The 21,310-nt window shown below is 39.3% G+C and overlaps 1 protein-coding gene across 1 annotated transcript in view; it reads right to left on the bottom strand.

Moving 5' to 3' along the window:
- The window catches only part of slc40a1 (solute carrier family 40 member 1), a 54,012-nt gene that overhangs the window by 22,479 nt on the left and 10,223 nt on the right, over positions 1-21,310 (bottom strand). The window contains exons 3-4 of the mRNA XM_063052000.1: positions 12,049-12,208; positions 3,368-3,483 (exon numbers count right to left, since the gene is read on the bottom strand). Of these exons, the coding sequence (XP_062908070.1) occupies positions 3,368-3,483; positions 12,049-12,208 (276 nt within the window). The remainder of the gene's footprint in view (positions 1-3,367; positions 3,484-12,048; positions 12,209-21,310) is intronic.

The following is a 21,310-nucleotide window of genomic DNA, read 5'->3' as shown; positions in this document are numbered from 1 at the left end:
TATCTTCCATGTCAGGCCCACACAAAGTAAGTGACACTCCAAAACAAGCTTGCTGTCTTTTGTTCAGGTAAGATAGATTGCTACTAGTTCTCCGATTGTCCCCAGTTTAGAAGGCTTGATGTCATCCTAAAGGACCGCAACATAATTTACAGAAACCAACCAAGCAGTTTGACCTATTTAATTAGCAGTCTGCGCCATTAAAGAGATCACCTGAGGTCAATATTCCACAAGTTTGTCTGCAATATAACTTACGTAGCATCTTAAATTTAACGTGAGCCACATAAGCAAGACTGTGTTTGTGAATCTAACCTCACCCATGACCTCCACAAACAGCATTTTGCAATGACCAAGAAAAGTGCTTGTTTGCTAAAATACTGGACAATAGGATAACACAAAGTCATAAAGTCTCTCCTGTGCTTGTATTTACTATATTGTTAACCAGCACAATGCAGGTTATTTCAAAAGCAGTAAAACAAAAAGCAGTGGAAAACCTTGGAAATTATCAGAATTTGATTTTGCTCCAGTTCTGGATATCACTGAAGTAAAAATGCAAAGCCCCGTTTTAGCCCAGGACACAGAATCTGACATGCAACTCTCTATAACCCCTGGAGCTCATTTAAAATTGTACCCAAAGCTAGCAGTGGTGGTATGAAGCCAGTGGACACAAAAGGAAAGCCACACAACTGTGACGGTTGCCCAAATGCAAAGAAACTCATCTTAGGAGTTGGATAACCCCTACAGCTGTTGATCAGATGGTAGTGAGGCAAGGGAAGTTGGTGAAGGATTGGAGGAGGTGCATGGTGGGGAGGAGGGGAGATCTAAATTTGTAAAGTTCTAGGGAAGTAAAAGAATCACCTGGCTCATAAGGAAATATTCAAACAAAATATTCATTAGAATCTGCAAGTGTCTGCCGAAGGATCTTTCAACGCTGTCACAGGTAAATTATGGGCCATTAATCTCAGAGATAAAAGCAGATATGCATAGATGGAATCTTATCCCCTTTTTAAGTTTAAATTCAAGGATAAATACTATAAAAATGAATATTCTTCCTCGGTTACTGTATCTTTTCCGTACTTTACCTGTGGAGGTGGATGATAATCAATTCAGGGAATGGGACAAATGGATTTCGCGCTTCATTTGGCAAGGAAAGAAACCTAGAATTCGATATAACACCTTACAGTTAGGAAAGGAACGAGGAGGTATGGTTCTTCCTTGCCAGAGAAATTATTTTTGTGCCTCACAGATAACCCCTCTGTTATATTGGTGTAATAGGGAATATAAGGCTAGATGGAAGAAAATAGAATTTGGATTGGTTGACAATTTTCCTCTACAGGCCTCAATAGCTGACAAAGGATTGATGGCCCAATTGGAAAAATTTAAAAACAGTTGGATAAATCTTACAATAAAAGCATGACAGAATGTGGTTAATTCATGTGGAATTAATAACATGTTAAAACTCTTCAGATGGTGTGCATATGATACCGAATTCCTTCCCAACAGAGGAGATAAAAGATTTGAGCTATGGATAAAGAAAGGTCTTACAACCTACCTCTCATTTATACATAAAAGAGTATTACAAAGTTTCCAAATCCTGCAGGACAAACATGGCCTAGAACACAATGACTTTTTTAGGTACCTTCAAGTACAAAATTATGTTAACCAGAGTTGTAGATATACAGACCTATCAACAGTAGAATTAGAATTTTTCAAGATTCTTAATTCGGCTTGCGGTTCAATACCTAATAAATCAGTTTCTCAATTATATAATGCACTCTCCCATGCTAAAAATGTAAACACATTGTACATTAAAGAGAAGTAGGAGAAAGAAGCGGGGTTGGTTCTTTCAGAGGAGGCTTGGGGGAAAATATGCAGCTTTCAGTGGTCTTCGACTAATTCTTTGACTTGGAGAGAACATTGTAGGAAAAATATTATAAGATACTTCAAGACCCCATATCAGGAAAAATATAAAGATACAAACGTGGCGTGTTGGAGAAGGTGCGGCTCCAAGGAGGCAAATCATTTCCATATTTTCTGGGATTGTCCTAAATTAAGTCTATATTGGGAAGATATTCATAGAACATTAGTTAAGGTACTTAGGACCCAGATACTTCTGAACTTTGAGACGCTCTATTTGGGGCATGTATTGTTTCTTGAACAGAAGGAAGATATAAAGTTGATGCAGGCCCTTTAGCAAGTAAGAAATCAATTACTAGAAAGTGGCTAAATCTAATACCACCTACATTAGAAGACTGGCACAAAATTATCTTGGAAATATTTAAAATGGAAAAGTTGACTTACTCCCTGAGAAGTCAAAAAGAAACATTTTATCAAATCTGGAATAAATGGATTGAATATATAACCCCAATGCGAGCAGACTTTAGATGACTCTCCTAATGATTTATACTGCTCTTCTCATCAACACAGTAATATTGCTAACGTAAGCACCCTTAGTCTAAATGTTTATTGTTTTTGGTTTTTTTTTGGAAAATAGAGAATTAATACAAGTAAAGGAAAAGATTTGGGTAAGGGATAAAAAATGATAAAGTAAAGTAAGTAAGTACATAGGGATAAGTACATAGGGGCCAGGAGCAAGTATGAACAAGTTAGGATATAAACACCTACAATGGTTGTTACATAGGCTTACATACAACATTTTGGACCAGAAGGAATGATCCAGAAGAGATGTATGGAAACTATTACTAATCCACTATTATTACTATTTTTCTTAACAATTAATACCATTACTTAGCCTAATAGATTAGAATTTCCACTGTACGTAATTATCTATTTAAGTGTCTAATTTCTTTTTATATCATCTCAATATGTACTTAAGAATGTATAAATAATTATAGTCTTATACATATAAAAAATGGAAAAGGTTATACATGTGAAAAAAGTACATGATACTTGTGAATTTCTTATCCAAATAAAAATAAAATTTTAAAAAAAGAATCTGCAAGTGTCTCTTCTGATGCTCATACTACTTCTGACAGCTGCTGGAGCGAGCACAGTTCACAGTCTTTAGTTAAATTTTCACCAGGTCAGAACTTGCATCATTTGTTTCTAGAGGAGGATGATATTATCAAAACATATAGGAATTAAAATAGAGAGCTGGTGGGGTGGTGGGATTGTGCAAGTGCAGGCTGCTTGTAGAGAACTGTGGGGCAGCAATAGATTGCTACCAGCTCGCCTCTGCTTTACAACACTGCCAGAAGCAGTACTGCTCATCTGGCAGTAAACCATCAGGCTCCGCACCGTCTGAGACCTCATTTTGAAACATGAACCTTATTTACATTATTTCAGTCATGGTATACCAGTCAAAAATGCCAAAACTAAACCAGGGAACAACTAATAGTTGAAAACTTACGAGTAGCCATCCTTGGAACATGGAGACAAGAGAAGGTTTGAACAGGAAGACCATCATCAGAATGATGCCACAAATGATGACTGAGATATTCTGAACAAGCAAGGATACTTGGGCAACTATCGTAGGAGTGAGAAAAGAATTGGTTATATTGAAATGAATCACAATTATTCACATATTATTTTTAGAAATTAAAAATCAATATATTGCAGTGCTGTGCTATTAGTTCACAGTTTAGATATTACAGGTTCAATGTTTTACAATTTTTGGATCAATAAATTAAGCTATCATGCAAGTCATCAGAGATATGTCACAACTAAATTCTGTATGCCTAATTCCATCGTTATATTTTTTTTTTGAAAAGCAAGGGAACAGAATGGAATTTCAGTGAAATTATCAGTAGGTGAGATTTCATCTCATTTAGGATTTTTTACACTGCATTTTCTGAAATGATGTGGCCAGGAAGGATCATCAGTGGAAATATTCCAGCAAGACATGAAATCATGCACCTTCCCCAAGCCATATTTTCCACCATCAATTAATCAATACTGACCAACCACTGATGTGCATTCCAAGTAACTGAGGTTCTCTGCCAGCAAGTTATTCTAAAATGTTAGATCTTGTATATCTTTTTATTCCCTTTCAACTCCCTGGCATGTAGGTTGCTCTTTTTTTAAGTTTCTTGTGTAACAGAAGTGACTGAAATAGCTTATCCAACTCCATTATTACAAATTGAATAAATAGTGTTGAACTCTATTCAATTTTTTTTTTGTATTTTCCCTCTTTCTTTTTCACCATACTAATTAGCCATTCCATGCCAGTATCCACTGAACGTGAAGTTCATTTTGTTAACTGGGAGATATTTATGAAAGACACAGATTTCATGGCATAAAAAGCAGCCATGCAATACAATGCAGATCTTTTAAATTCACCAGGGCATAGAAATGACATTCCTAGAGTGGCTTTCATGTCCAGTTTCTATTCATTGTAGTAAAGGACATGGTGTCTAGAAGTCAAAGTTCCAAAAGACACGTAGCATTCAATAGTCTGAATTGAATAACACAACCTTTCAATTTTTAGTGAATGCAGCAGGCCTGGCAGCATCTCTAGGAAGAGGTACAGTTGACGTTCCCGGTCCGAAACATCGACTGTACCTCTTCCTAGAGATGCTGCCTGACCTGCTGTGTTCACCAGCAACTTTTATGTGCGTTGCTTGAAATTCCGGCATCTGCAGATTTCCTCGTGTTTGCGCTTTCAATTTTTACTACAAGTTGTCCTGGTCACTAGTCTCTAAGTTCTGGAATATTCTTGCTAATTCTGCTTTCAGATGACCCTTAAACTTTGCTCACGCCACTTCTAGCATCTCCTTGCCTGAGACATACTTTAAACTCCACTGATGTCTTGCTATGATTCGGAAGCCACACGAGTTATTAATGTTGGAACTACAAAAAGCAAAATGCATCTGATTGTGTAAGTAGGAACAAAGCAAAAATGAGAACAAAGCTGAGGAGGAGAATCAAAACAAAACAGACTCCACTGTCAAACAGGAAGGAAATCGCAAGTAAAAGAAAAACAAAGTACTGTATCCACAATATGAGCTCCAAAATACTCCTAAAGTCTGAGCTAAACTCCTCTGTTATGCACCTTTTTAAACATGCTGACTTTGGAAATAGAACATGAAATATAGTACAGTACAGTGCAGTACAGGCCCTTCAGCCCACTATGTTGTGCTGACCTTTAAACCTACTCTACAATCAATCCATCCCTTCCCTTCCATATAGCACTCCATTTTTTCATCCATGTGCCTAACAGTTTCTTAAATGTCCCTAATATATCTGCCTCTACAACCACCCCAGCACACAATGCATGTACCCACCACTCACTATACGTAAAACTTACTCTGGCATCCCCCTATACTTTCCTCTCATCACCTCAAAATTTTGCACCATGGTATTTCCACCGTGAAAACAAGTCTCTGTCTGTCCACTCTATCTAAGCCTCTTCATCTTATACACCTTTATCGAGTCACCTCTCATCCTCCTTCACTCCAATGAGAAAAGCCCTGGCTTGCTCACCTATGCTCATATGCTCTATGCCCCCTGGTCCAGGCATCGTCCTGGTAAATCTCCTCTGCACCCCCTCTAAAGCTTCCACATCCTTCCAATAATGAGACGACTAAAACTGAACACAATACTCCAAGTGTGATCTAACCAGGTCTTTTTTAGAGCTGCAATATAACCTCACGGCTCCTGCACTTAATCCCTTGACTAATAAAGGCCAACACACCACATGCCTTCTTAACAGCCCTATCAACTTGCATGGCAATTTTGAAGGATCTATGAACATGGTCTGCAAGATCCCCCTATTCCACCACACTTCCAAAGTGTGTTACTTCAAACATTTCTGGGTTGAACTCCATCTGCCACTTCTAAGCCCAGCTCCGCATCCTGTTAATGCCTCATTGTAATTATGATAACTTTCTATGCTATCCACAACACCAATGATCTTTGGGACATCTGCAAACATACTAACACTCCTTCCGCTTTGTCAGCCAAATCATTTATAAAAGTCACAGAGCACAGGCCCCAGAACAGATCCCTGTGGAACGCCACTAGTCGCCAGCCTCCAGGCGGAATACATTTCATGTGCTACCATCCTCTGCCTTCTGTGGGCAAGCCAATTCTGACTCCACACAGCCAAGTCCCCAGGCCTCCTGACTTTCTGAATGAGCCTCCCATGGGAACCTTGGTGAATGCATTACTAAAACCCATATATACCACATCCATTCTCTACCTTTATCCATTTGTTTCGTCACCCTCTCGAAGAATTCAATTTGGCTCACGAGGCACGACCTGCCCCTCACAAAGCTATGCTGACCATCTCTAATCAGACTATACTTCCTGAAATGCTCGTAAAACCTGTCTCTAAGAATCCTCTCCAACAATTTCATAACCACTGGCGTAAGGCTCACTGTCATAATTCCCAGGGTAATCCCTGTTACTTTTCTTGAACAAAGGAATAACATTTGCCACCCTCCAATCTTCTAGAACTGATCCTGTGGCCAGTGAGTACACAAAGATCATTGCAAAGGGCTCAGCAATCTCTTCCCTCATTTTCGGAGATATGTCTCATTCAAGGTATTAGAGATCTTGGAGATCTCTAGTCTCTCTGATTGCTACATCTGCGAGATGTGCATCTGGGTGTAGGTGTCGCCAAACAATTGGTACTAGAACGTACAATCATCACAGCGATATTTGATTCTGCGCTTCACACTCCCTGGATTACAAATATTAAATATTAAAAATAGTTAAAATTAGTAAATATTAAAATTTTAAATTATAAATCATAAATAGAACATAGAAAAATGGGAAGTAGGGTAGTGCAAAAAAACCGAGAGGCAAGTCTGGATATTTGGACGGTACGGCCCAGATCCGGGTCAGGATCTGTTCAGCAGTCTTATCACAGTTGGAAAAAAGCTGTTCCCAAATCTGACCGTACGAGTCTTCAAGCTCCTGAACCTTCTCCCGGAGGGAAGAGGGACGAAAAGTGTGTTGGCTGGGTGGGTCGTGTCCTTGATTATCCTGGCAGCACTGCTCCGACAGCATGCGGTGTAAAGTGAGTCTACGGACGGAAGATTGGTTTGTGTGATGTGGTGTGCCATGTTCACGATCTTCTGCAGGATAAAGCAGTTCTGGCGCGGTGGTCTCCAGCTGGGTCAGTAGCTTCGCCTGGGTGTTGTTGATCTTTTATCTTTCTAAATTGGAGATTTAGAAGGGTTTCTCGGGTATAGGATAGTGGAGAGGGTAGTTTGCACGGGAGAGCACGCGCAAAAGTGCCAGTTACCGGCACCATCTTTAACAGAAAAAAAAACTGGAGCTGCAGCTGGATGACCTTCAGCTCATTCAGGAGAATGAAGAAATGATACATAAGAGCTACAGGGGGGTAGTCACACCTAAGTCGCAGGATGCAGGTAGCTGGGTGACTGTCAGGGGAGAGAAAAGGAATGAGCGAATAGCGCAGAGTACCCGTGTGGCCATGTTGAGCCAAGTCATGTTTTAGCTGATCTGTCCTTGCCATGTGAGCAGCATTAAGCTGCATTTATTTTAAATTTCCAGTTGCCTTGCGAGGGCCGCACTTCACCATAAATCTCTATCTTGTTGACCTCTGCCTTAAGAAGGTGGAGTCTCATGGAGTGAAATAAGACTTTTAGATCTGCTAACATCTAGATCTTCTGTGAACACATCTCACACTAGTCGTAAAGCAAATATGTCACAAGAGCCACATATACCTAGGCACAGAGTTCTCTTCATTATTTTCCCAGTAAGGCTAAAACATACCATCTCAAACTGTTCATTGTCTTTACTTTGAAAGATGGTCTTTCTTATTTAAGGAAGCCTTGCATTTATTTTGTCTCTCACAACATATCCCTTGGCTCGGAACAACCAAGGAATTATTAAATCAATGTTGGAATGTTGTAGATAAGACAGAGAAAGTGTTGACTAGACTGTTTTATTCATTCATGAATTGTGGACATTACTAACAACCTTAGTAGTTATTGTCTGTCTCTGTCCTTTAAGGAATCTATTAGGAGTCAATCATGTTGGTGAGTCTGTAGTTATCCACTGGCCAGAATGGGTAGGAACAGTAGATTCTATTCCCCGTAGGACATTAGTGAATCTGATGAGATTTGACATCAATATTGTTTCACAATTATCATGATTGAAACTGTCATTTGAACTTATTTTCCTGAAACAATGAACCTGGCCTCTGGTTGTGGTCCTGAAACTTAACCAACAGGCTACTTTACAGAATTCTTGGTGTTATAAATACTTGTGCAAAAGTTACTGCAAATGTTATTCTCCATGGAACATACAAGGTTTAGGAGGAGTTTTGACAGAAATATGCAGGATTATGATGGGTTTAGATAGGATAAACAGAGAAACTACTAGACAGGTATATGGAGAAATTTAAGGTGGGCGGTTATATGGAAGGTAGGGTTTGAGGGTTGGTACAACATTGTGGGCCGAAGGGCCTGTACTGCGCTGTATTATTCTATGTTCTATGTTAAACTGTTCCTAAGGAATGAGGGCAAAAATGTAAAGAAATCAGCAAACAGTTCAGGGAGATTAATTCTGTTTTTTTAAATGCACAGAGTACTTTAATTGGAATTCACTGCCCTCAGTGTTGGTGAAAACAATCAAGACTTCTGAGAGGGAGATGAACACGTGCATGAAAAAGAATGATTTGCAGGGTTATGGGGGAAAAAGTAAACAGGAAGAGGGTCTGATGGCACAGTCAGTGAGCCTGAATAAATACAGTCCGACCACCATTCGTCAGAACAATTTGATTTCTTAAAATGGAGTGTAACCACACAGCTTTTCAACCTAGAAGGCAGCAATACCATTTTTTAGTGAAATGATTGTTTATTAGGCAGGAGAACCCAGTAAAACATTTTTAAAAGAATCTTACAGAAGCCTAGTAACCTTTTCATCACCCTTTAGTTCCACTCCAGCTCCCAACTGCCCCATTCCTGCACCACAACTTCTTCAAAGCCACAGCAGAGCAAATGTAATGTGGACTCTAAAGCAAGGAAGAGTCATGTCTTACGAAATCTCTAACATATTTAGCCAATCCAAACATAACTTAAACATCAGTGCGTCATTCAAGATCCACCAAACATTATTGGAAATTGATGAATATGTTAATTATCTGGGAATGAAAATATTTTTATATTCTTAAAGGAATGTGGGTTTTGCAGACTGAGCCAGCATTTAATTGCCCATCTGAAACTGCACTTGAGAATCACCAGGAGCGTTGCACTGAGCTGCTTTCATGGCGCACTGCAATCCTTAACCTGAGGATATACCCACAATGTCGTTAAGGAAAGGGCACCAGGATTTTGACCCAGTGACAGTGAAGGAACAATGATATTTTTCCCAAGTCGACAGTGTATGATATACCAACTTACTATCCAATAATACGCACTTAATTCATTTGGTATCTACAGCACACCTGTGAATTTCATTTCCAGAAAAGTCAAATTGTATAAATGCAGTGGGCAAACTGAAGAAATAAATAGAGAAGTTGATTCAGTGAAGTTGAAACAAAAAAATTAGAGGACTCCAAGGAATAACAGATTTGAAATGCAAAGGCATAATTCGATGGATTAAAAAAAACCAGTGAAACTGACAAGTGACAGCCTAGTGATACCAGAGAATAGACTGCAATGAGAAAACATTCAAGTGTCTTGACTCTTCCATTTCAGTTCTGAACTCGGCCCAAAACGTCGACAGTTTATTCCTCCATAGAAATTTTCATTGTTATAAATGGTGGTGGTAGTGGGGAGAAAGCTCCTACTAACTATTAAGTGCTCCCTGTGGTGTGCACCTCAAACAGCCTCTGACAACCAAGTCCAGCCCTGGCCTTCATGTGTGGCTTAGGTACTAAGCCCGGTGGAACCCAGCGGAGCTTAGAAAAAAATACAGGGCTATTCGGTAGGGAAATTCTACGCGGTTTCTAGGGTAGGTTACATGGTCAGCACAATGTTGTGGGCCGAAGGGTCTGTAATGTTCTGTAGATTTCTATGTTTCTACTGACAGGAGAAGGGGCAAAGGCGGGTTACTGGAACCTTAAAATAGTCGCTTGGTGCAGATGGGGCTTACCAGCCATGATTGGCAGCTCATCTGGAGAAGGAAAGCTCTCATCTCAAACCTCTGCTGCCTTGCAGCTATACCCCCCCTTGGGGAAGGCTTCAGGAGTAAACCCCCAAGGGAAAAATCCAGAGCTGGAGGCCCTAAGGCAGTCTGACACTGAGTTCAATGTTGACTGGCAACCCCTGTGCTGCCTGACCTGGTGAGTTCCTCCATTTTGTACGTGTTGCAATGAAAAATACGTTTAACTTCTGAGCTTGTTGTTACACTTCCCTTATGTATACCAATACTATTGTTCCCGTGACCAGATACAGCTGGTTAACTATTCTTTCACTGGATAAAAATAACCAATGATCTTTTTCTAGTTTATTCTTTCAAGTAATATGAGTACTAAGCTGTAATAAAGTAAGATGAAACAATTATTTCTGTTCTTCTCTTGTTGAATTATTTTGTAGAAAGAATTTCAATATCATGTAAGCTTTGCATAGGGTTGCCATCTAACTAGAGATATCACATTTACTATTATTGAATAAGCTGGGTAATCTTTTCAATAAATAATTTTGTTTAAAATTAAAGAATGCAAATTATGTTAATGCACAAAAACAGATAAATAATTTATGAAATCTTTTATGACAGGATCTTTTTTTAATATATCATTGAATAACGTGATGTACAAGTAAGAAGCAATCCACTTTGAATCTTTCTGATAAGTGATTTGGGGATGATTTCTTGCACTCTAATTTTGGCAGAAATGACTGTCCAAAATAAGTAGGTCATATGCTGAGCTAAAACGGCCATTTAGTGCACACTTAGCACCAGACCGAATAATGATAAAGCTTGTACTTGCAACAGCTTCACACGGGTTGACTGCCAATTAAATGCCAACTTCTGCTCATTAAGCAGGTCATATAGCATTGCTGTGGCTAGCGCTAATCCATTTGCCCTCTCCCAACAATGGCCTGCTAACTAGTGTAGATTTCATGCAAACCCTACAGGAGCCACTCACATTGCACTTGCCGCTGGAGTTAAGAAATGGGCATTAAACACATTGGGAGATTTTCTGGAACAAGTGCTGGAACAAAGTTCATACTGCAAATTAGGACCAAAATTGTATCTGAAGTCCAGATTTTAAATAGAGTCTAATTTAGTGCAACTTAATGCACATTTTCTCTGATGAATGTAAAATCTTTTCCCCTAACATTACAGCTCTTCCTCAAGAACTTAGACATAAAAATCACCAAACACTTGTGCACAGGTATAAAAAATGTTGAACTTTATCTCTATAGACTTGGACAACTGAAGTGAAGAAATGTTTCCTCCAGTTGTGCAGGAGTAGGGTCAGACCCAACTTGGAGTGCTTCAGTTAAAAGCAAGATTTTAGGAAATACATCTCAAGGTATTACCTGGGGTTATTTAAAGCATTAAAATATGACAGATTTTATAACATTGCTTTGCATTCCTTTCGTTTAGATAGTTGTAGTCCAATCTAATTGAGTTTCTATAATGACAATGACATTTTAGCAATAGAAATACTCAATATCTCACAGAATGGATTGTGTGGCACAACTTTGGATTTAGGCCATTTACATAGGAAAGAATGGGGTGGGGGGTCATTTATTTCTTCAGAGAATGTGTTGGAATCTGGAACCCACCTTGCCCTCACACCAGAAACTGAGGATGGTGATTCATATCACATTTTTAAGGTTGAATTAAATACATTTTAATTGAGTAAGGTCTGGTTAGGGAAGGGTATGCGTGACAATAGACAAAGCTGTTAAATAGAGTTTAATCACTATTTAGCCATGTTATGGTTGAATAGATGAGCTATTTCAATAGTCTTCTCCTATTTACACGTCTTTGTAACAGGATACTAAACAAACAGTCGCGTATTAGTTAAAGTTATCTGAGTTGTTCTAATCCTTGCACAGCATGTTGCCATTGCAATAAATGGCTAATTGGCTGTTATCTTTTTTCCAATTCTCTATATTTAAAAGGTTTGTACACAGAGGTAATGTGTAGTGTGCCAGTTCATACCTCTAAGTCTGGGCGTTTTGTCCACCCAGTCACCAATGATAGCTCCCAGCAATAGGACTGACCCAGCTACGACCAAACCATAGACAGCTGTCAGAAGCAGATTGTTGCCATAAAGTTCCACCAGAAATACCGCCACAGCAAAGTGCCACATTCTATCTCCCTGTAACAAAGCACAGACTCCATTTAGCACAGATCACAAATTGAAGTGCAATTTTTAGCAAATTAAGCATCTTAACCTGTTTCCATTCAACAGAATTTTAAATATGATTAAGAATAAACATCTTTATCACTGACTTCAGGCTGAAAATGATCTGCAGGCCAGCAACTTGTTTAGTCCATATAACACTAGGCAGCAATTTTTTTTCAGAAGTGTTGATTCCTCAGAATTTTTCTGTGGTTATGATAGACTGCTTGAAGCCGAATGCAAATATAATTTCAGACTACTTGTATCACATACGAATTTAGAGAAACAAGAAATTAACTTTTATTGAAAATAATGTGCTTAATTGCATAACAGTGCTGACACTTTGCAGTAGTTCAACTAAGCTAAAATGTTTTGTTGATCATTTTCATTTGTATTCAGATTCTCAGGCTTCTCACTTAAGTGTCCAACAATAATCAGCCAGCATTGATGGATTCCAGTTGCCCTGATACTGTTTCTCCATGACCTCAATGTCCTGGTGAAACCTTTCACCATGCTCATCACTGACAGTGCCAAGATTTACGGAGTAGAAGTTTAAATGGGAATGCAGAAAATGAATCTTTGTTCACATATTGCACTGCATGGTTTCGTATGCTTGAAACATGTTGTGAACCAGTTGCATGAAGTTTGGTGTGCTGCAGTTGCTAAAAAAATTTTCAACAATATCCTTGAGTGCCTTCCATACGATTTGCTCTGGTGCCTCATTAAGTTCTTCAAATTAGCAGTCATCAATGACCTGTTTGATTTTTGGACAAACAAATAATGCCTTCCTTAATCTTGACATCAGTTATTCTGGGAAACATCGGTCTCAAATATCAAATTCCTTCACCTTCCTTGTTCATCACTTTCACAAAATTTTTCCTTAAGCCCTAGTTTTATATGAAGAGGAGGCAACACTATTTTTGTTGGTTCTACAAGTGGTTTATGAGTCACACTTTTTTTGCCCTGGAACCAACTGCTTACAGAGTGGCCAAGTAATGAGATTCTTTAGCACGGCTGTCCCATTCACAAATGAAACAACACTGTATCCGAGCAGCATTCCCAAGTACCAGCAAAACTACTTTCAGATCACCACAGGTGTTCCAGTTGTAGTTGCCGTACTGTTTGTGTTTCAACGAGATACACAAATTTCGGTAGTTTTCTTTCATGTGTACTGCACAGTTGATTGGTATTGAAGGGTGGACATTGCCATTGTGTGGCAGCACAGCTTTCAAGCTTAACACTGAAGGATCAATAAAAATACAACATTGTTGTGGGTCATGCTGGAAACCCAAAGCTTACAATGTGGCTAACAGTTTAATTGACTTGAATTATGAATTGCAATAACAAATATAGATGATTCCAAAACAAATTGTGCATGATTGGAAAATTTCACGGTGATATTTATGATCAGTAGCCCAAAATCCATAACATACACCCAAAAGTATTCAGGAAGCAAACGCTTTGTTATTCAGTGTAATCAGACATCACCGAGCACACATTGCCTGAGAAAATGGGGCTGGTTATTGGCCAGTGTAATGGAAGAATTGTACCTTCTAAACTCAGATTGGACTTCTAAGGGAAATGATTCAAGAGTGATCCTTTCAGCATTTCAGCATGTTGAGTATTCGGTAAAATTAGGATTCTTTATCAGAAAATACATTTATTGGATTTATTACTATTCTTTTAAAAACTAACTTTTGAAATAATGCTCTAGACATGTTTAACATCTCTGTGTTATGCACAGCCAGTTGACTATTCATGGGTCAGACTGAGCACTGATGGAATGGAATCAATTATTGAATCACCATCTCACTGCTACAGTAAATCTTCTCAGGAACTGGTTTCCTACATGACTTCTGGAGAACAGCAAATATAAAAGTCTGGTTCCCAGAACTTTGGGTTACACCAGCAATCATTTTGTCAGCAGATCAATGATTTACTCTCACACTGTTGACATGTATAATCCTTCTTCTAAGAGTCAGTTTGACATAGCAGTACATAAGAATAGGACTCTGTCATTTAACCTCCTGAGCAACACATGCAAAATGCTGGAGGAGCTAGGTCTTGGCCTGAAACGTCAACTGTTTACTTTTTTCCATAGATGCTGACTGACCTGTTGAGTTCCTCCAGCATTCTACGTGTTTTGTTTTGGATTTCCAGCATCTGCAGATTTTATCGTGCTTGTAGTTTAAACTCTTGAATCTGTTCTGCCACTCAGTGAGATTTTGACAGATGTGCAATGCAATTCTAAACATCTGCCTTTGTTCTGCATCCCTTAATACCTCTGGTGAACAAAAGTTTCAGTTTTAACAATGGAACAAAATGAAAAACTATTTGTATAAGGAAGCTCCAGACTCTGGCCATGTAAAAGTGTTTCTTAACTTTTCTCCTAATAGCCCCTACATCTAATCCATAACAACTTCTCAAATCTATTATTGCACTGCATGTATTCACGAAAAGAGGCAATAGTTTATTCTGAAAGGCTAAACAAGTAATGAATACACGTTTAGTGTTCAAGATCCTGTTACATACGGTGTCACAGTTCATTTGTCCAACTGCATATCCATTACACAAAGCAGTATATCCATTCATATAGATACATTTTTTCCTTTATCTAATGGAAACAGAAGTTTTGAACAACGCACATAAATTGCCGGAGGAATTCAGCAAGTCACACAGCATCAATGGAGTCGACTAAACAGTCGACATTTCAGGCCAAGACCCTTCATCACTAAGTCCTTAACTTCCAGCATCTGCAGAATCGCTTGTGTTTATGAAATGAGAGTTTTGTTTCTATCCTTTTCCACATGACGTACAAGTATCAACTTACACACTTCACCAGACTTCTTTTTAATTTAACAAGAATAAATCCACTCTAGAAACCATTTTCAGCATCTTTCTTCTTGCCAAATACTTCAACGCTGCTTGGTTCTGGAATAAGTTCAGCTTCTGTCCGACTAGCCTGGACCCAACTCAGAGACAACTTTATGACCGCGAGGTTCACCATCCAGACTTGAATGATCATTCGATCTTCATAAAGACTTGATTTTGCAAACCTCTCTTAAGACTGCTATCTCCTCCTTGTGAAGTCCTTGATCCCTGGAAAGCTGAGAATCCAAACAAGCTTATTTTGCCTGAAAATGCATTTTTTCTGATTAGTATCACAGTGACATGTTTGACTTAATCAGTTTTCTGCAGCTGTGGAAGCAAAATTTTGTTGAACAAAGCTCAACTGTGTTCTCTATTTCCTTACCACTGAGTTTGGCACGTGTATATTGTGGGGTAGTTTGCAGAGTTGTTCTGTACTTCAGCTAGAAATTGTCCAAGTGATGTTTCATGTTTAGTTTTGACTATCGCTCTACACTAGCTGCTTGGGTGATTTCTCATGTATTCTGACTAACTTTTCAGTTTCTCCATTTAAAGCAGTTCACTTGAAGAAACATGACTGAGTTATACTTGCTACATGAAGTTTACAAGCAGAGTTATTGAAACTTAAGGTCATTGTCATGCATATATACTCATGGTACATCAACCAGTATGTTTCACTTCAACCCACTTTATGTGATTATTATTTAATATTAGGAAACAGTTACATTACTTTTTCACGATCACTCTCTGAAAGGGTTTAGAATACCACGACCACTATTGCATTGATGTGTCTTTGTTAGCTTGTTTGTACAAATTTGATAAAAACACTATTTGCTTAACAATGATTTACGGTCACTTCCAAATAAGGCCAGTTTATAACAACTTCTTGCAATCGTTTTCATTCTGTTTTGTGTATAAAGTACGAATTTCCCACACATCAGCTTTCCTCAGAGGAATGGATATCGTCAGTCAATGACCCCACTTGATATACTCAAGCTCACACAACAACTCATTGATGCAACTGTGTATCGTTTCAGAAATTGTTGTCAACAGTTCATTTCTGTTCCATCCTTTCAATGACAGCACATAGGCTCTCCAACCTGGATTTTGAATTTTCTCAGTAATTTCAGACATGATCGTTCTGAAGTCTTTGATTGGCCACCTTCAATGTACACATCACACTTGCACTTTGAATACCAGAGTTCTCATCTGCAAATGCATTAGAAAAGCTCACCAATGCCTCAAGGCTGAAGAGTGCAGGACTATACACATCTCTACTCATGTCACTCTGCAGATGTGCAGTACAGAGCATCCTAAAATGCTGCATCACTGTGTTGTACGGAAACTGCACAGTGGCAGACAGGAAGGCTCTACAATGGGTACTCAAAACTGCCCAATGCATCACTGGCTCCAGCCTACTCACCATCAAGGACAGGTATACAGAAAGGTGTTGGAAAAGGGCAAGTAACATCAAGGAGGATCTCACCCACCCTGCTCATGGACTGTTTGTCCCACCAAGGAGGAGGCTACAGAGCATCCACACCAAGGCTATAAGACTCACAAACAGTTATTTTACCCGTAAGGCTGAGCAACACTTCCACCCAATAACCCACCCCTCCACCACCATTTCCTGTTACCTTATGTACAGACATACCTATGCCTTGTGTTACTTTATGGACATACAATCAATGTATATGATCTATCTTAGGCATTTATATTTATTGTTTTTTTAATTATTGTCTTCTTTATTTTATTCTGTTTTTTTGTGCTGCACTGGATCCGGAGTGTACTGGAAATGACTTGAAACAATCTTGACAGAATTTAACTGCCTGGAGAAGATTTTGGTAGAAGTGCCAAATTGCAATTCTTCCAGTTATTACATTGTAGGAAGGAATTGATAGCACTACATTGGTAATAACGGAGAACTATGAGGATTCTGCCGTTAGTGGAAAATGATGCTTTGAGTTATGGCTGTATTTTTCTGAACTGGGATTTACTTGCATGTATAAAATAAGTAATTGTGTATGGAGTTATTTGGGTTACTTTCCACAACAGAGAGATCAAATAGTAGGAGCACAAGGTGTAAGTCAATGGCACAGCAAATGAGAGGCAGAATTGTTACTAGTTGGAGAGAAGATCGGAGACCTAGTGTCCTGTTCCCGGGGAATAAAATTCTTTGACACTATGAAAGAATTCACCCCCTTCCCCCAGAAGTTTTCATGTTTTGTTTTACAACACTGAATCACAGCATGTTTAAATTTGGCTTTTATTGACCCTGATCAACAGGAAAAGATTCTTTCATGTCAAAATGAAAACAGATCTCTACAAAGTGATCTAAATTAATTACAAATATAAAACACAAAAATAATTGATTGCTTAAATATTCACCTCCTTCAAGTAGATGCACCTTTGGCAGCAATTACAGGCTTGAATCCATGTGTATCAGCTTTGCAGTTCTGAACACCGCAACTTTTCCCCATTCTTTACAAACCTGTCAGATTGCATGGGGATTGTGAGTGAACAGCCTTTTTCCAAGTCCAGCGTCAAATTCCCAATTGGATTGAGGTCTGGACTCTGACTTGGCCACTCCAGGACATTAACTTTGTTGTTTTTAAGCCATTTCTGTATAGCTTTGACTTTATGCTCGGAGTCATTATCTTGCTGGAAAACAATTCTTCTCCCAAGTCGCAATTATCTTGCAGACTGCATCAGGTTTTCCTCTAGGATTTACTGTATTTTGTTGCATTCATTTTAGGCTTTACCTTCACAAGCCTTCCAGGGCCTGCTGCAGTGAAACATCCCAACAGCATGACGCAACCACCACTATGCTTTACGGTAGGGAATGTGTGTTTGGCTTATTTAATCTGATGGCCAAAAAGCTCAATTTTGGTTTCATCAGGCCAAAGAACTTACTTCCAGCAGACTTCAGAGTCTCCCACATGCCTTCTGGCACACTCTAGCTAAGATTTCATGTGAGATTTTTTTCCAACAGTGGCTTTCTCTTTGCCACTCTCCCATAAAGCTGTGACCGGTAAAGCACCCAGGCTACAGTTGTTGTCTGCGCAGTCTCTCCCATCTCAGTCACTGAAGCTTGTAACTCCTCCAGAGTTGTCATAGGTCTCTTGGTGGCCTCCCTCACTAGTCCCCCTCTTGCACGGTCACTCAGTTTTTGGGGACAGCCTGCTCCAGGCAGATTTACAGCTGTGCCATATTCTTTCCATTTCTTGATGATTGACTTAACTGTACTCCAAAGGATATTCAGTGACTTGGAAATTTTCTTGTATCCATCTCCTAACTTATGCTTTTCAATAACCTTTTTTGCAGAGTTGCTTGGAGTGTTCTTTTGTCATCATGGTGTAGTTTTTGCCAGGATACTGACTTACCAGCAGTTGGACCTTCCAGATACAAGTGTATTTTTACTACAACCAATTGAAACACCTTGACTGCACACAGATGATCTCCATTTAACTAATTATGTGACTTCTAAAACTAATTGGCTGCACCAGTGCTGATTTGTTGGGTCATATTAAAGGGGATGAACACTTATGCAAACAATTATTTTTGTTTTATATTTGTAATTAATTTAGATCACTTTGTAGAAATCTGTTTCCACTTTGACACAAAAAAAGTCTTTTTCTGTTGATCAGTGTCAAAAGAGCCAAATTAAATCCACTACTGTGATTCAGTGTTGTAAAACACTAAAACATGAAAACTTCCATGAGGTGTGAATACTTTTTATAGGCACTGTACATCCTAGGGCGTGCTGGGAAACATCATCAGCGACCCAGCCAGGGCTGATCAGACGCTGGCTGGTATCCCCGCAGCATTGGTCCATGGGGTCACACCTCTTGATCCAAGGCCATCCAAAGGCTTACTCAGCAGACTCTGTGATGGTCCTGATGTCTCTTTTCTAAACAGCCCCTGTAATGCCAAGACGAGAGTAGATTCTGCACAGTGAGCAGCCAGCAAAACATCTACATCATACCCTCCTCCCCTGTCTTTGGCACAGCTCTACCATCTCCTTGTATTAGGCTTTCTCATGCTCAAATCCTCTTCAATCTGGTCTTCCTGAGGAACTGTCAGTTCTACCATTACCACCTGCTTTGAAGTTTCTGACAGAATGACCATATCAGTCCTCAGGGATGATGATACGATGAAGTCAGGGAACTTTAATTGCTTGCCAAGATTGACGTTCAGTCACCATCAGATGCCACGGCCGGCAGGCCTGCTGGTGATCTGGGCTGAGAATGTGGCTGGTCTCCAGCTTTGACAAAGGCTATTTCTTTGAGAAGTTAACAGGCTACACAACCAGTCATGTATGTTACAAAATTAGACTTCCAAAAGTTACCATATAATAAATGAATGAAATTCAGAACATACAGATGAGCGCAGAGTTTGTAAAGTATAGGAAACAGAGGTAAAGCTACCCGTTATGTTTTGTAACTCCAAACTATTTGAAAGAAAAATACTGGAGTCGGGATGATGGTGTATATTTATTTCTACTTTAGTGAGGCACACACCTATGATGCCATGGCATAATATCATATGCCATTCATGTACTTTTACATATAACCCTTAATGAATTACGTAAACAAAGGAGTGCACTCATTTCTATACACTGCAGGCAGCAAAACTTCCTCGCAGTGTTTAGTCTTTCAATTCTCTTCAGCTGATCAACTGATACTTCTAAGCTCCAATTAGTACACGATAATCTTACATATTCTCGCCTCAAAGGACAACCAAGTCAACCCAGTCAATCTAATCTGAACACTCTCCTACCTCAGTGCATCCCTCTTTATGTTGAGAGCCCAGTACTCCGAATGAGTTCTCTGCAACCTCAGCAAAACCTCTGTGCCTTTGTACTCCAACCTCCTTGTAATTAAGGCCATTTGTCTTCACAATCACCAAGGTAACTGCATGTTTACTTTCTGTTCTTTATGAACAAACACACATGAATCCTTTGTTTCCCAATCATTCACCAGTATCTTATAATTTAATCTGCATTTTGTTTTTTCTTCTTTTTTTCCTAGCACAATGGATAATCTGACATTTTCCATCAGTCACCTTCTAGCCCCATGATGAAAATACTTTTTGCATCCTAATAGCTTACTTTTCCAAAAAAGCATAATATTAGCAGAAAAACTAAACGAGCTCCCTGTACTTTCATCTAAGTATTATGGTGGAGGGCCAAATAATATCCCATCTATGGCAATCTGCCAAATTGATGTAGAGCTATTTAATCCTTTTCTTTGTTTTCTGATCTTTAACTAATCTCGTATACAACCTTAAATAATACATTTTACTATATTATCTCTACCCCTGGGACTTATTTTATGTAAAATCCTTTGTTCAATAATCTTATCAAAAGCTTTTTGAAAATTCAGGTACAACAAGTCTCTTAGCTCCCCTGCTACAAGAATCTTCAGGGAAGAAATGTGGAGATTGTTGAGGGACCACTTGTACAGGCTTCAGGATAGGTTTGCACCACTGAGACAGGAAAAGGATAGTAGGGTGAAAGAACCATGGTTGCCAAGAGAGGCGGAACATTTAGTCAAGAGGAAGGAAGCATACTTAAGTTTCAATAAACAAGTAACAGGCAGGGTTCTTGAGAATCATAAGTTAGGCTGGGAGGAGCTTAAGAAATGACTTGAGAGCTAGAAGGGGACATGAAAATACCTTTGTGAGTAAGATTAAGAAAACCCCAAGCCATACTACATGTACATGAAGAGCAGAAAGATAATTAAAGTAAGGGTAGAACCGCTCAAGGATGAAGAAGGAATGTGCTTGGAGGCAGAGGAGGTCGGGAGGTTGTAAATGAATACTTTGCTTCAGGCAACACATATCAAAGTTGCTGGTGAACGCAGCAGGCCAGGCAGCATCTCTAGGAAGAGGTACAGTCGACGTTTCGGGCCGAGACCCTTCGACAGGACTAACTGAAAGAAGAGCCCTCCCCCTCCCACTTTCAAATCTCTTACTAGCTCTTCCTTCAGTTAGTCCTGACGAAGGGTCTCGGCCCGAAACGTCGACTGTACCTCTTCCTACAGATGCTGCCTGGCCTGCTGCGTTCACCAGCAACTTTGATTTGTGTTGCTTGAATTTCCAGCATCTGCAGAATTCCTCGACTTTGCTTCAGTGTTCACCAGGGCAAGGGATCTTGACAATTGGGAGGTCAATATAGAACAGGCTAAAGTACTGGAACACGTTGAGGTT

Source organism: Mobula hypostoma, chromosome 6, assembly GCF_963921235.1.
Source record: "Mobula hypostoma chromosome 6, sMobHyp1.1, whole genome shotgun sequence".
NCBI lineage: Eukaryota > Metazoa > Chordata > Chondrichthyes > Myliobatiformes > Myliobatidae > Mobula > Mobula hypostoma.
This window is presented reverse-complemented; position numbering and strand designations above follow the sequence as displayed.